Genomic DNA, 15035 nt, shown 5'->3' on the forward strand with positions numbered 1-15035 from the left:
CTCTGAATAAACATATGTCTGAAAAGTCAGAAACTAACATAAACATAAAATAAAGGGAGACTCTCCTAAGTATCCATGCTGTTTTGGAAGTTCAAAATCAAATACTTGAAATGGAGCATATATATTTTGAAATGGACATTTTATATGGAACCAATAACTCAGGCAAGATTTTCAGAGTAACTGTCAAATCTTCCAGTTTTCCAATTTCTTTATAGTGCTTTAAAAAATTATTAATACATCAGAAAACTCTTGTTATTAATCTTTTTCCTGCATTAAATGCATTTCACTGAATAAACATATTTTCATTATCCTAAAGATATGTATTACTAATTATTTTAGATTTCTAAAAATTATGAACCATTTCAATATGTGTATATAACGCCTTTACAACTCATTTTGCTTTTTGTCTACCTTAATATACACCCATAGAAACATATGTGTACTATTAGAGTGGGATAGAATATATGATAAATTTTTTAATGTCAATTAACTACTCCATTAGGTATGTATATGTATACGATGGACTAGACTAACTCCTTTGAAGAAATCCCTATTTATGCTATTATCCTATTGATTACATAAAATTTTCATAAAATAACTAAATATGTATTTACTCAGTAGAGCATATCTTAGTAGGATCCATTCTGTTCCCAGTGAGATTATATTGACCAAAGATACTAGAACAACAAGAAACACTCTGACTCTCTAAGGTAACCATTTACGTTTTTAGCTCTTATATTGCTTTATACACACAATTCACATTTTATTAAAAGAAAAAGAAAAGGCAACTACTAAAATCAATTTTTAATGATTAATAAGCAAGCCTTGATATTTAAACGTCAATTAATTTTGATGCTTTCTGAAAACCACTGTTAAACTACTTCAAATGTGTTAAAAATGCTGTAGCAATCTTTAAATAATTAGGTACCACTACTAACATAAATTCAAACTATTCCATAGTAAAGTGGAATATATCTGCTAATTTAAATAGAAAAAAAAATGTTTTAGGGGGTTGCCAATACTTTTTACAGTATTTACTTCTTCAAAATATGAACAGTATATTCTTTTTAAAAAAAGAGCATTTAATTTGACTCATAAAAGGAAAAATACCTATAGTTGGTTAATATAATTATGCACGTTACACTCTATTTTTACAGTCAAAAGTAGAGGGGTTTCTTCCAAATGAAAGAGAAACAAAGTAGCCATTAAAGCAAATAAATTAAAAAGTACTCCAAACAAAGGAGATTAAAGTGATAGAGTCAATCAACAAAAGTGTACTAGAAATAACTAAAGCACAATCATTTTCACAACAGTAGCAACCAATACTGAACAAAATATTTAATTTAATAGTTTGGGAATGCTTGTCTATAAATAGCTACATCATTTCATTTTGATGTTTTATGTAAAGATACAAAAACCACACATTTTAAATGGCCACATTTTGTAGAACATAATACTAATATAAATAATATAAATATGTAATGGTAATTAATGCTTTTCTAAGTATAAAAAGTGAACCCTATTTCCATACCAACTATATCCTATGTGGATTGGAATAAAGAATTAATGGTATTTCCAAATGATGATATTACAACAAAAATATTTCCAATCAAGGAGAAATCATTGTAAATGCAGGAATTGCCCACCCTCTTCTCTGTCTTATATGAGGAAATGAAATCTTCTTATCTGTCTCGCTGACACCCAAGAAGATCTTTGTCTACCTCAAAAAAAGCTTAAAATGTCAAGACTCTGCACCCCTCTTTTCATGGTTTATTAAGCAAAAAGCCAAACTCTTCAAGTTCCCTTGTAGTTCCAACAATCTATGATTTAAATGGGGCTAATGGCTCTCTTTTTTTGTTCAGTAGTGTCCTGGTGAGGAAATGATTTTACTGTCCTTTTTTTGTGGGGTCCTGCCCATTTATCTAAAAGGAAATGAATTACAACAGTTTGACAAGGCCACAAAATAAAGCCATTTAGTTTTACAAATCTATTATGTCCTCCAATCTGTTTTATGGGCCTGGTCCTATTGTAAACCAAGAAAACCCCTAAAACAAACTTTTTTTCCTCTTCTCTTTCCAATTAAAACATTTACAATTTTATGAATGTTTTTTCAAGCAGTTTAGCTTTTTTTCCACCACTATGTGTTCCTTTCCCAGTGCCCTTCCATCCACTTTCTCAAACATACAAAACATTCAGAGATAAGAAACTGGACTTTTCAAATACAAACTGCTGACAACTGTCAGAAACACTTTACTGGAACATTACTGACTGTAGCTTCAATGAATTAAGCTTGATTCACTGCTGGTGAATCATTTTCAATGCAGAGCTTTTCAGCAGTAATTGGCCAAGAATCCCTGCTGTGAAAAGCACTTGTCAAATAATGCTTGTTTACAAATATATCTCCAGATAGCAAAAAGTGGCAGTTACTGAATAAGTTCAGGGCCACCTCCAAAATTCGTAACAGTGGACATGCCCTCTTCACTTATTAAATTTACTAAAATTTCCACTTGTTGATACACTTGCTAATATTTGTCCTCCTTGATCAATCTGAGATGTCTATTGCTAAATAAGTCTGTGAATTCTTTTATAATAAAAAGTTTTGTGTACCACACTGTAGATCAAAGGTTTCTTCCACATTTAGTTTATGCATAATACAATAAAACAACTAAAGATATATGTATCTTATAAATTGCTTAGAATTCAGAACAGAGAGTAAATTTTCCTTATTGTCTACTATCCAACATGTTCTAACACTCTAAATAAATAAATTTCACATCAATTCAAGATTTTAGATTTATGCTTGGTTTTTCTCTTCAATTCTGCTTATTTATCTCTAAAACACAGCTAAATTTAAAAATAACTACAATACCAGTTATGAATGTACACTCACGATTATTTCTATCTGCCTCTACACTTCCCCCCCCCATAATGGGAGTATTCATATTATACACATATATAATGTATGTATACAGGATAGTCTGGGAAATCACTAAGCATCTATAGGTTGCAGAAAGCAAATTAGATGACCGCAAGTTACTAATTAATTCAGCATCTACATCAAATCTTTGTGCTCCTGACATTCCAAAATCCCTCCAGGAAATAAATAAATAAATAAATAAAACTGAAAACTCTAATCTTAATTCCTAAATAAATTTAAAAATAGACTGTTAGAAATGTTTTAATATATTTTGCTCTCGATTTATAGCATGGGGAAAGAAAAGGAAAAGAATGCACATTTCACCCAAGAACAGAAATAAAGCTCCGGGATGATACTAAGTGAAAAGATAGGAAAATAAGCTGGGCAGAGATGTAATGAGTTAATAATGCCACAGACATTAATAAGACTTCATTTCTAATTATGTATAACAGTTACATGTGACAAAACGTGCCCCAAACAGCAGGCACGCTTTTATTCTTGCTGTCTTCAGAGCACCAAGTAGTAAAGTACCGCTCCTTTTTGGTTGGATCCCCTCCAACCCCCATCTTAGTGTAGCCCAAGTTTTGCTGCGTGATGGACTAAACTAAGGTAAAACAACACAATCTGTGGGCGTTAAATCTGTAATACAAACCAGGCGACGTTCCACAGACTCAAGCTCTGCCTCGGACACCCTAGGAGACTAGGGCTATTTCCCTCTCTACCTTCCATTTCCTTCTGCCTCTTCCTCCAGGCTCAGACCTGGCCCTTGTTCCCCCTTAACGTCACCCACCCTGAGAAGTCATTTCTTCCCATTTTCTAACCAAGGGTGACTCCCTTTCATCCCTAAGTCCTCCTCCCCATCACACCTGCAGAAAAAAAGATTGCTATAACGGAAACACGAAAGGATGAGTTATATTACTGTTAAACCTCTTTAAATCCAAACCAGTATGCCCCTTTCGGCGGAATAAGACAGTTAATAAAAGGACCTTTCACCCTGTTCTAATCCTCTAGACTTCCAACAGAATGAATTGAACAAAATATGTTAATAAAAGGCCTGTGCCTCCAGAAAACACTTTGTCAACTTTATGGGAAAGGGAAAATGCAAATTTCTTGGCTTAACCTTGGGAGATTACATCGATATGTATAGATAGACAGATATTGATAGACATGCATAATCCTTTAATCAGAGTTAGGGGTTCAAGAGAGAGAAAGTTCGCGGGCTTGGGAGGGGTCTCTATCTGCCCGCTTGCACGGGGCTCCCGGGGGGCCGGGGCAGCAGCTCGGCCCGATCTCGACCCCTGCGAGTCACGGGGACACACACGACTCCACCGCTGGTGTCCGGACCAGCGTCCCGTGCCCCGGGAGTGCAAGGAATTTCTCCAAGGTTCTAAGCCTCGCGCGTTGCCTGCACAGCTCCAAATGGGAACCTCAGCCTTCTAGCCACCGGGGTGAGGTTTTCGAGGTCTCTGTGGTGGAGCTGACAGCCCCCCTAGTAGCCCTGCCTGGAATCTGAAATGCTGCTCTCCTCCTCCCCCGCGAGAAACGCGCCCCGGAGCCGAGACCCGAGCGCGGCCGGAAGGGACTCGGAGGCCGGGGACGCGGGGCCAGGGCGCGGGCCGAGGGGCTGAGCGCCGCTCCGGAGCAACGACAGTAACACAGGTGCTGCCCTGCTCGCCCAGGGGAAGGTGGGGACCGTCCTCTGGGTCCGGGACACGGGGCTGGGGACGGGGAGCGGGCTGGGTACTCCAGGATCCGGCGCCTGCCGAGGCAGGTCTCTTCCATCTCGGGGACGAGCCCTGGCTGGTTCCAGCGGCAACTTCCCAACGGCGCCACTCGCCGCACCCCGCCCCTCGTCCCGCGACATCCCACCTCTGCCCCTTCCACCTTAGCCCGAGTGTGACAGTGAACCCCCCCAAGAAGGAGGACACTCAGCAGCGCGGGGCGCCTTCTGTCCTTCGCCCTTCCCCTTCCACCCACCCCAGAATAGCAGCTGGCGATGCCCTAAATAACAGCTCCCGGCAGGCACTTTCCCCCAAAATAAAAGCATCCCGCCACCCCCACAACTCTCCCCATCACCGGCCTCAAATAACGGGTTCTAAAAGCCCCACGGCTCTCGAGATCCCCGTTGCTTGGCTTCAAACAGTTTCCACTCTTTCCACCCCAAATGGCACTTCCTCGCGCGCCCGAAGTGAGACCCAGCCGCACCCAACGCCCCGCGCGGGGCTCGGTTCCCACGCGCGGTCCTCGCGCGGCGCTCCCCGAACAATGCGGCCGGCGACAGCAGACACGGGGCGCAAAGGCCAGCGCGGGAGGCCGACAGATACCAATTCGAGATGAGAAGTGAGCTGCAGTCCCGCAGGAGCGGCGTCCAGACCCCGCGCGTCCAGGCCCCGCCTGGCCCCTCTGCCCTGGGTCGCCGCGGTCCCCGCCCGCACCCCCTCACCTTCGTTGCTGGGGCTGGCCAGGAGGGTCCGGAGCGCGGCGCACAGGAGAAGGCACGTCCAGAGGGGGGCCCTGCGGGGTGCGGAGTAGCAGCCGGCTAGGGACGCGGGGGTGCTGGAGGTGCCGCCGCCGCCGCAGCCCGGGGGCCGCCGGCGTCCCGCACCCCGGGGCCCCGAGCCCCGCATCTTCTAGGCTCCTCTGCCGCTGCTGTCCCGCGCGCCTCAGTCCGCTGCCTCGGCCTCGCGGAGAAGGCGGGGGAGACTCGGGGCTCCTCCTCGTCCCCCGCGGGGTCCCACGCCTGCCGGCGCGCGGCTCCTCCGAATGCGGGAAGCACCGACCCGCCGCGACAGCCGAAGTTTGCTTCTGGCCCCTGTCGCCCGCCCCTGCGGCGGGTTCAGCGAAATCCTCGTTCTGGCTGCCAGTGCAGTCCCGGACTGGGCTCGACGGTGTCCACGGGGTCTCGAGCCCGGCTCCTGCTAAGGCTCAAGCCTCTTCAGACTTTTGAAGGATTGAGAATTTTTAAATGCCGCTGGCGGAAAGGTAAAGGTGCCTTTTCAGTCCTCAGTGCTGAAGTGGACGAGGGTAAGGAAGACGAGTCATCTTAAGACGGAATCCCCAATTCAAAAGATGAGGAAAAAGCGGGGTGTGTAAGGATAGACGAAGAGAAGTTGGGGAAAATGTGAGGAGGAAAACCCAGGAGAGCGTCGAGCCGAGGCCCAAATCCGGAGAGTTCAAAGAAGCTGACAGAAATAGCTGCGGGCGGAGCGGGGAGAGGGAGGTGCCGGCGGCGGCGGGCGGGAGCGCGGAGCGCGGCCGAGGCGGCCCGGGAGCTGCCGCGGCGTCCGCTGCTGGCCGAGGCGGCGGCGTGTGCGCAGCTGCCGGGGCGAGGTTGCGGCTGCACCGCCGCGGCGCGCTCCTGCTGCGTCTGGAGCTCCGGCGTCTCCGCGGCCTCGCCGCCCCGCGCCGCCCCCTCCTCCCCTCCGCCCCTCCCCAGCTCCCCCGCCCTCTGCCGCTCGCAGCCCCGCCAGCGAGAAGCCGCTGTGAGCGTGAGTCGCTTCGGCGAAGTCACACCCCCACGGAGGGCAGGAATCCGGGGGCTGCCGCGGTGAGTGTCGCCTGGCGGTCTCCGGGAAAGGCGCGTCTTCCTCCCCGGAGAATGAGGGCGAAGAAGTCTCCCGACGACGTTGGCAAGGACCGGGGTTCCCGGGAGGCGGAGGGGAAATCAGCCGTGGCTCAGCCGGAGCCGCGAGAGGAGCGGGTGCCTTCGTGTGGCATGTTGCCTGCTGCCCCTCACAGGCTGGTGGCATCAACAGCCCTGTCGTCACGTAGCCGCGCGTTCGCAGGCTCTGCCGCTGGTCCGTGGCCGGTTTCCTAAACACCCGCCTCGCTCACTGCTGCTAACCCTTTCCGCTCTTCCACCTCCGGGTGATTGCAATGGGATGATCGCTCAACACTGTCTTCAGAAGTAAATTATAGATACCTCAATGTCCAGGCGGTAGTTCCGTTTGAGATTTCAGGGAGTCAGAGAATTTGGCTGTTGAGGTTTGCAGTGTGCAGGGTATTTTAAGAGGTGATGATTTAATTCATGTATTTCATTGATAAAATATTTTTAAGAAATTGTATGATATGCAGACACGTGTGATTAAGTCTAGTGAGATCAGCATAAGTCATATGATTTCAGGGCTTTAAAAATTAATTATTTTAATTGATTTTGTCCTGTTGCATCCAGAGGCTTGCAAGTAATTAGGGGAAAACAGCTTAAGACAATTAACTTTCTGTGCTTTACCTCAATTCTGTCTTCTTTGCTTTGATATTTTCCCTCAATTTACTCCTTCATTCTTTCAACGAGATGTATCTGAAGGGCAATTTTACTTTACTGGCATCAATAAAGGAAAAAAAAAACTACAAAGAAAACACCTGCAAAAAAGTGTGATTTTTAGAAGAAAGGTATCTCATTTAATTTGGTATAGTAACCACTGTAAAAATTGGGCTTCTGTTCACACCTAATAAAGGTGAGTCTGCTCACCAGTTTTCACATATCTAGAATCATGTTTGTCTTCAGAATAAGTTTCTCACAATCTTTAGCTGATGACATTTGCTTTTTGTTTAAATATTTGCAATAAAGATGAAGGAATAAAGCAACAGTGGTGCAGTTTTGTAAAGAGGTGGAAGCTCATCTTTGCTTTTTTTTTTTTCCTGAAATGTTTTGGCACCAAGAGTCTTTCTATTATAATGTGCTCCAAATGGATGAAGCAAATTTAGAGGAATGGCAGTGAATCAGTCTTTCAGTTTGGCAAAAAGCTTTACAGTGAGATGGAAAGTTAAAATTTATGTTTCTATTTGAAGACCATTCAGAATGTAAGCTCCCCCCATTTATAGTTGATTTACTTAAAAATGTTTAGACAGAATATCAAGTAAGATACCTAGAGTCTAAAAATACATGATAAAACTAATACGAGACATAAGCCTTTAATGGGGTTTGAGCTCGTTGATTTACCTCTATAGGCCTCAGTATCATAATCAATAAAATGTGGGATTTGGAGAAGATGATTTTCAAGCTCCCTTCTTTTTCATAGTCTTGGCATTTCTACCTTACTAACCTACTCATCTATCTCTAATTATTTACTATTGACTACAAAAATAACACGATTTCTTTAGCCTTTAAAGCCTTCTACTACAAAGTGTTTAAACAAATTTTCTATTTTATTACACGCTAAAATTATATATTCAGTGTTCCTCTAAATTGCCTCATGCCTCTCTGATTTTTATGCCTGTCATTCCATTCAACAGAAACCCCATCCACAAAAATATTTAAACCCCCTACCCCCCATCCCACCACACACACACATTCCTCTCATCTAAATCCTACCCAGTGTCCAAGGAGAGTCAGGCATTCAAGCTTGATTCCTTTAAAAAAAAAAAAAGTGACTGGATTCTCCTTCTCAAAGCATTCATAACTTGTGATTTATGAAAATAAATTAGACAATGCCAATATTTTCTGAAACAAAAACTCGAAAGATGATCTAACTATAAAGTGTATGTATTAAGGGACAGAGAGACAGAATTTAAACCAGGTATATCAAAGAAAACCTGGGACACTGGTCACTGTGGTCATCTTGTGTGATCTCCTAAGATTGCTAACTTACAGAGTGGCTGAGATTCCAGAATGCAAAATTTTTTGTATTTTCCACCTTAAATAGCAGTCATTTTTCTCATAATTTAATAATATTTAATATATTTGAAAGAATGAACAGCTGTAAAATGAAGTCCCAGTGATAGCAATAAAAGTCCTTTTTGGTCTAAAGAGGGTTAATCAGAGAAGGCAATGATGGTGGTTTGACTTGGGCATCAGACTCAAAGGAGATCTTACAATGGGCCATGTGTTGATTTCTTGGCATGTTAATAACCTTAGCACACTTACATTGAACCATGATGTTACATGAAAACTAGATTTGTTTTTTTTTCTTTCATACTTATTGCTTTGTACCACATAAGGTTACAACATCAGTATTGATTTGGATGCAGTATTGTTTGTGTTTCTCAATTTTGGGGATGACTGCTATGCCTTCAAAAGATGAAAGTAGCTGGTGTCCCCTAAGATCTCAGCTTATATGTGGCTTTATTACTAAGCTTTCATGAAAGAAGGATATTCATAGTAACCTTGATAAGGCAACTTGAAAGTTTACTACTCTTATAAAAAGTTGTATGTTGTATGTGAAGCATTTTGTGATGTTTTTATATTAACCATTTTATTTCATGCTAACACTTTGGCTCTGATAATGGTGCAATTATTGCCCCCATGTTAATGATGAGAAAACTGAGGAGTAAGGTTAGGTAACCTGAATAGTCTCACAACTGGTAAGACCTGGGAACTTTCACCCATGGTACAAACTCTATTCAAGAAAATACTAATGTAATTGAAGTAAAGAATAAATTCAATAACTAGGTTGGTCAGAAGAGGACAACCCAAAATTCTGGATGAGTGGGAGCAATTAATAGATAAAATACTCCAATTTTTAAGTTCATTTAAATCCAAAAGCAATGAGACAAAGAATATAGTATAGGTCTGATAAATGAATAGGAGAAAACAAGAAACCAAGGATCGTAAATAAGCATTACTTGGAGAAAAAGACTATTTCATGTACATAAAAACACGCACACAGTTTGTTGTGTACAATGAAGACAGTGGACCAAATCAAGAAAACAAGATTGAAGTCTGTAGTCAGATAATATTGGCACAAACAGATGTCACATAGCCCCTGTAAACATAAGCAACAATCTTATAAAAATAATCTAAATAAGACTCCATAAACTCATGAGTATTTTCCCTAGAATGTTATACAATCTTAGAAATTTTTTACATACTTGTAAATGCTTTTGTTAATTAGCTACATTATGTCTTTGGGGAATTTGGTAAAAAAAAAAAACCACAAGCAAAGCAAAATTTTAACCTGCAGTAGATTTCAGGTGAGAAATTATAAGATAGCCCAATGAAACTGTAAGATTAAGGAGGTTAATTTTTCAAATCCATAATTTGCCAAAAAGGACAGATATATGGTAATGTTAATTATTTTGATCCCAAAGGTAAATACTGACTAATATAAGTGATCAATAGCTCTTGAAGTTCACAACCAATACTATAATATTTCTATTATTTCATGTCACATGTTAATGAATATAAAACAAAAAAACATTTTAATTTTTGTTCAGTGTTATTTGGTTTCTTAAACATTTTTCCTGAAGTCCTAGTGACACAGAAAAGTAATTCCCAATGCTGGGAATCACTTGAAGTCCAGGGGGGTCCTTGGCTTCACACAACAAAGAATTCAGTAACTAGCCCAGAGTGTAAATGCAAAGTGAGTTTTATTCAAGAAGCACAGAAAAATTGACTCCACAGAGAAGGGTCTAATTCTCCTTGAGGAGGGGAACTGCCCTGTGGTTCCTTTAGTCCTTCTGTTTAAGCAATGGCTTAATTATAGGCTAAACAAGGGGAGGGATATTCATGTTGTTTCTTGGAAAACGGAGGTGTTTTCCTGGAATTAGGATGACACCCTCCTTTTGACTAAATGTGATCAGACTGGAAGTGTCATGGCATCAGGTGCATGATGAGAGTGGGAGTTTTCCCTAGAAACTTTTATGGTAATAAGGGTATAATGAAGCTGCAAGGTCAAGAAGCTGTTGATTTATCCTTATGTGCCATCTTAGTTCTAACTGGTTGGAACTTGACCTGCCCCCTGTCTTGTTTTGTTCAGGGTGGTTGGAAACCTCCTGACTTGCATGCTGTTTTGATCAGAATGGTTCAAGACTTTGTTTTAAGACTTTGTTTCAATTCAGTTAAGCAATGCCTACCAGTTTCCTATCTCATTAGAATCCTTTCTCTCTATTAATGACCCACATTTGTACATATTACTGTGAGATTAAATTATATTGAAATGTAATCGGTTATCAAATGGGTGTTTAATTTAAAAAATGAATTAATAGCATTTTTAATAAATTAATAAGGGTTTAAATATATAAATTGTTTTATTAATACATTAAAGTATTATTCATCAGAAACATTGCTTAGTATTAAATATGTATCATAATCAGCACCCATTTTTTTTCTTTTTTATCGATATTGAGAAAAGAATAAAGTCCTCACACTGTCTATGATTATTAATAGGAAGTTTTGTAGTAAAGAAGAAGGAATAAGACGTTCAAATTAGTGGGCCAAAGAACCACAGTGGTTGCTGATTGTGGTGGTTTCTTCCGTAATCATTCTTGTATCAGTGTACTAGGGTTACAGATGCTGCAGCAGAGTTTGAGGCCAAGTCTGCTGTAGTTTATGATAAGCCAAATTGACTTGCCAGGAGGTTCTTTGGTTGTTATTTGCATCCAGCATCTTGGACAACTGACATCAGATGACGATATGGACAGTGAAATAATAAGGATTCTTGGTGTTGAGAAAGTAGGAAGAGTATACACAGAAGAGCCAAAATATTGAATTGAGAGTAAAAATTTCACTTATTTTAACCCATCTCCTGGTATCTGTGAAAAATAAGCAATATTATTTCTCATCTCAGAGTGCTGTTTATTAAACTCAGTGTGTATACTGACTTGAAAAATATAACTAATCCATTTATACAAGAACATATTTTACAATAAGTAGCTATAGTTTTCTGGGGGAAAACTGATAAATTTTCTCAATGGCATAAATAAAAATGTGGTACTTATGTAACCAGGCTTTTGATACCACTTCGATTGTGTAAGGAACAGGCTTCTAGACAAAAGTTAGCAATGGTAATCTCATTTACTCACATACTCTGTTGGTGAGATGTTAATCTGGAACATCTTTTATAGGGTGGTTTCACGATATCATCAAGTGCCGTTAAAATGTAGGCAGTTTTACGTCCAGCAATTATATTTTTAAAAATTTAAGCAAATAGATTAATTAAGATGGGCTAAAATATTAAATAGTGGTATTTTAATGGATATAAATCAGAAATACTCTAATTTTCAATAAGAAGTGAATATATTATAGTGTATGTATATGGTAGAGATATACATATATATATACATATATATATACATATATATATATAAATGAATGGTTCATGGAGCCATTTAAATGCTTGGAAGAATATTATGTATGTAAAACGATAGCTCTAAAGTATCAAATTATAAAGGCATATTAAGAGACAAACTTTTTAAGGTTGGAAAGCTTTATATCATTAATGTCATTTATATGTGGCTGGTGGGATACTTTACATTTATTTTTCTACCTTTTATTTTTGCATTTTCTACAATTAACATTTATAGTTTATATAACAAGAGAAAAATATACGTAACAGAAAATCCTAGAGAAAAATGTGTATGCACTGATGCATACACACACACACACACACACACACACACACACACACTTACAAAGCTGGAAAAGAAAGGTATGAAAAGAAAGAGGAGGAAAGGGAGGGACAGAGGAGAGTAAAATGATGGTGATAATGAGTAGCCTTATATTAATAATACCATAAATTAGTAAAACAAAAATTATTTCCATTAGCCTCTGCCCTTATTTTAAAAACAGTTAGGGGCAATTACTTGTTTGACTTAATCATTTTCAGTGTTGTATCCACATTTCCAAGCATTACAAAAATTCTGGGAGGGATGATTTCTGTTGTCTGTCTCATGTTTCAGTGTATTTTTTTTGAAATAATACCTTTTCCTTCATGTTTCCTGCTTGTTAAATGTATTAATATAAACTTTTATTAAAACACAGAAAGCTACTTGGCTAGAACAGATATATATCATTATTTTGAAGTGAAAAAAAGGACATAAGGTAACATGAAAATGTTAGTGATGCTTTATAGCAAAATTGGCTGATTCCGTTAAAGATACTATCAGGCCTTTTTGTTTGATATTTAAAAATATATTTAATCATCAGTACTGATGATCTCTGAGGAGGAAGAATATAATTCAGTAAAGGGCCTAGGCTGGGCATGGTGGCTTACACCTGTAATCCTAGCACTTTGGGAGGCCAAGGTGGGAATATTGTTTGAGGTCAGGAGTTCTAAAGCAGCCTGAGCAAGAAAGAGACCCTGTCTCTACAAAAAATAGAAGAATTATCCAGGCAGGGTGGTGGGCAGCTGAAGTCCCAGCTCCTTGGAAGGCTGAAGCAGGAGGATCCTGGAGCCCAAGAGTTTGAGGTTGCAGTGAGCTATGATGATGCCATGGCACTCTAGCCTGGCAATAGAATGAGACCCTGTTTCTAAATAAATAAATATATAAATGCCCTAAACATGAATTATAAATCACCAATAGAATCTGTGCTTTGGAATCCACCAATAATTCTTATTGTTAAAACTAATTCGGTTATTAAATGAAAATAAATGAAATATGAAAATGGATGCATGTGTTAGTTGTGAAAATACATATTTAAAATATTAATTTTTTACAGGAAACAAAAAGTCTAGGGAAAAGTGTCTTCCTCCTCTTATACAGTTGCAAAACATATTCCCAGTATTATTTGCATCCTAAAATCAAAGGCTATTCCACATTTACAAAGAATAATCAAAAATTTCAAAAAAAGGCAAAATAAAAATGCCCTCTTTGGCATTAAAAAAACTTTCCAAGCCCTTGTTCATGGGCATGAATTTGAAGCAGTCCTGTAGATTTACACAGTAGACTAGTTTGAGGACAACAGCTTTCATAGGCCTCACAATGGGAGGTAAATAGAAGTGAACATTAGCACCCTCAAAATATGATGAGATTCCACAACAAAAACTTTTGTAAGATTGCATTTTCTCTTAAGGTTTTGTCTTTCATAATTATTTTACTTCAAATGAGTTTTTGTAAACCTTTTATTTTGAGATAATTATAGATTTACAGGATGTTGCAAAGAAATGTACAAAGAAGTCCCAGGGACTCTTCCCCAAATCACCCCCAATATTAACATAATATACATTTATAGGCCAGGCATGGTGGCTCACGCTTGTAATCCTAACAGTCTGGGAGACTGAGGCGGGAGGACCCCTCGAGGTCAGGAGTTTGAGACCAGCCCGAGCAAGAGTGAGACCCCATTTCTACTAAAAAATACAAAGAAATTAGCTGTACAACTAAAAATATATAGAAAAAATTAGCCAGGCATGGTGCTGCATGCCTGTAGTCCCAGCTACTTGGGAGGCTGAGGCAGAAGGATTGCTTGAGCCCAGGAGTTTAAAGTTGCTGTGAGCTAGTCTGACGCCATGGCACTCTAGCCTGGGCAACAGAGTGAAACTCTGTCTAAAAAAATATATATATATATATTAACATAATACACATTTATAATACAAAATCAAAACCAAACAATTGATATTGCCACAACTTACAGACCTTATTAAGATTTTAAGTTATACATGTACTCTTTTGTGAGCATGGATGTGTGGTGTGTGTGTGTGTGTGTGTGTGTGTGTGTGTGTGTGTGTGAAAGTCTATGTGACTTTATCACTTGTGTAGCTTTGTGTGATCGCAAGGAAAATAAGAATACCTAACTATATCACTACTGCAATATTCCCTCCTGTTGCCCCTTTCTATCCAAACAACTACTACCCCCTAGCCCTAGCCCCAGGAAATCATTAATCAACTTTAATTTATATCATTATGCTAGTTCAAAAATATTACATGAATGGAATGATGCAGTATTTATTCTTTTGAAATTGGCTTTTTCATTCAGTGTAATTTCATTGAGGGTCATCCACATTATTTGTAAATCAATAGCTCATTCCTTTTTATTGCTGAGTAGTGTTCCATGGTATAGATGTACCACAATTTGTTTAACTGTTCACTCATTGAAGGACATTTGGGTAGTTTTAGTGCAGCTTTGGTCTATTACAAATAAAGCTGCTATGAACATTTGTGTACAAGTTCCTATGTGAAAATAAGTCTTAATATCTGTGGAGTAAACACCCAAGAGGGCAATTGCTAGGCTTCATGGTAAGTCAATTATCATGATCAATTTTTAATCATATTTTGTTATTGTCATGTCCATTATACCTCCAGCTTATCCAGCAAAAACAAGATAATTCAGATCCAAATGTATAGTAAATTTCCTTTAAAAAATCATTAGGACACACAAAAATATTCAACATGTACACAAAACAGCAAAGTGAAATAGCTATAGCTGATGAAATATTAAATAAAATTAAAGAGGAAAAATCAGAAA

The 15035-nt window shown here is 39.6% G+C and overlaps 1 protein-coding gene and 1 long non-coding RNA gene across 4 annotated transcripts in view; one reads left to right on the top strand and one right to left on the bottom strand.

Moving 5' to 3' along the window:
- Positions 1–5544, bottom strand: part of EPHA5 (EPH receptor A5) — a 263882-nt gene extending 258338 nt beyond the window's left edge. For 2 of the 3 annotated variants that reach the window (XM_045531916.1, XM_045531917.1), the window contains exon 1: positions 5361–5544. In XM_045531916.1, coding sequence (XP_045387872.1) covers positions 5361–5544 — 184 coding nt within the window. The remainder of the gene's footprint in view (positions 1–5360) is intronic. The other variant, XM_045531915.1, reaches the window with a different exon arrangement.
- Positions 5545–6355: 811 nt separating this feature from the next.
- LOC123624282 overlaps positions 6356–15035 on the top strand; it is a 169510-nt gene continuing 160830 nt past the window's right edge. Inside the window, exon 1 of the long non-coding RNA XR_006730100.1 lies at positions 6356–6464. This is a non-coding gene — a long non-coding RNA (uncharacterized LOC123624282). The remainder of the gene's footprint in view (positions 6465–15035) is intronic.

The sequence above is a fragment of the Lemur catta genome, chromosome 19 (genome assembly GCF_020740605.2).
Source record: "Lemur catta isolate mLemCat1 chromosome 19, mLemCat1.pri, whole genome shotgun sequence".
In the NCBI taxonomy this organism is placed as follows: Eukaryota; Metazoa; Chordata; class Mammalia; order Primates; family Lemuridae; genus Lemur; species Lemur catta.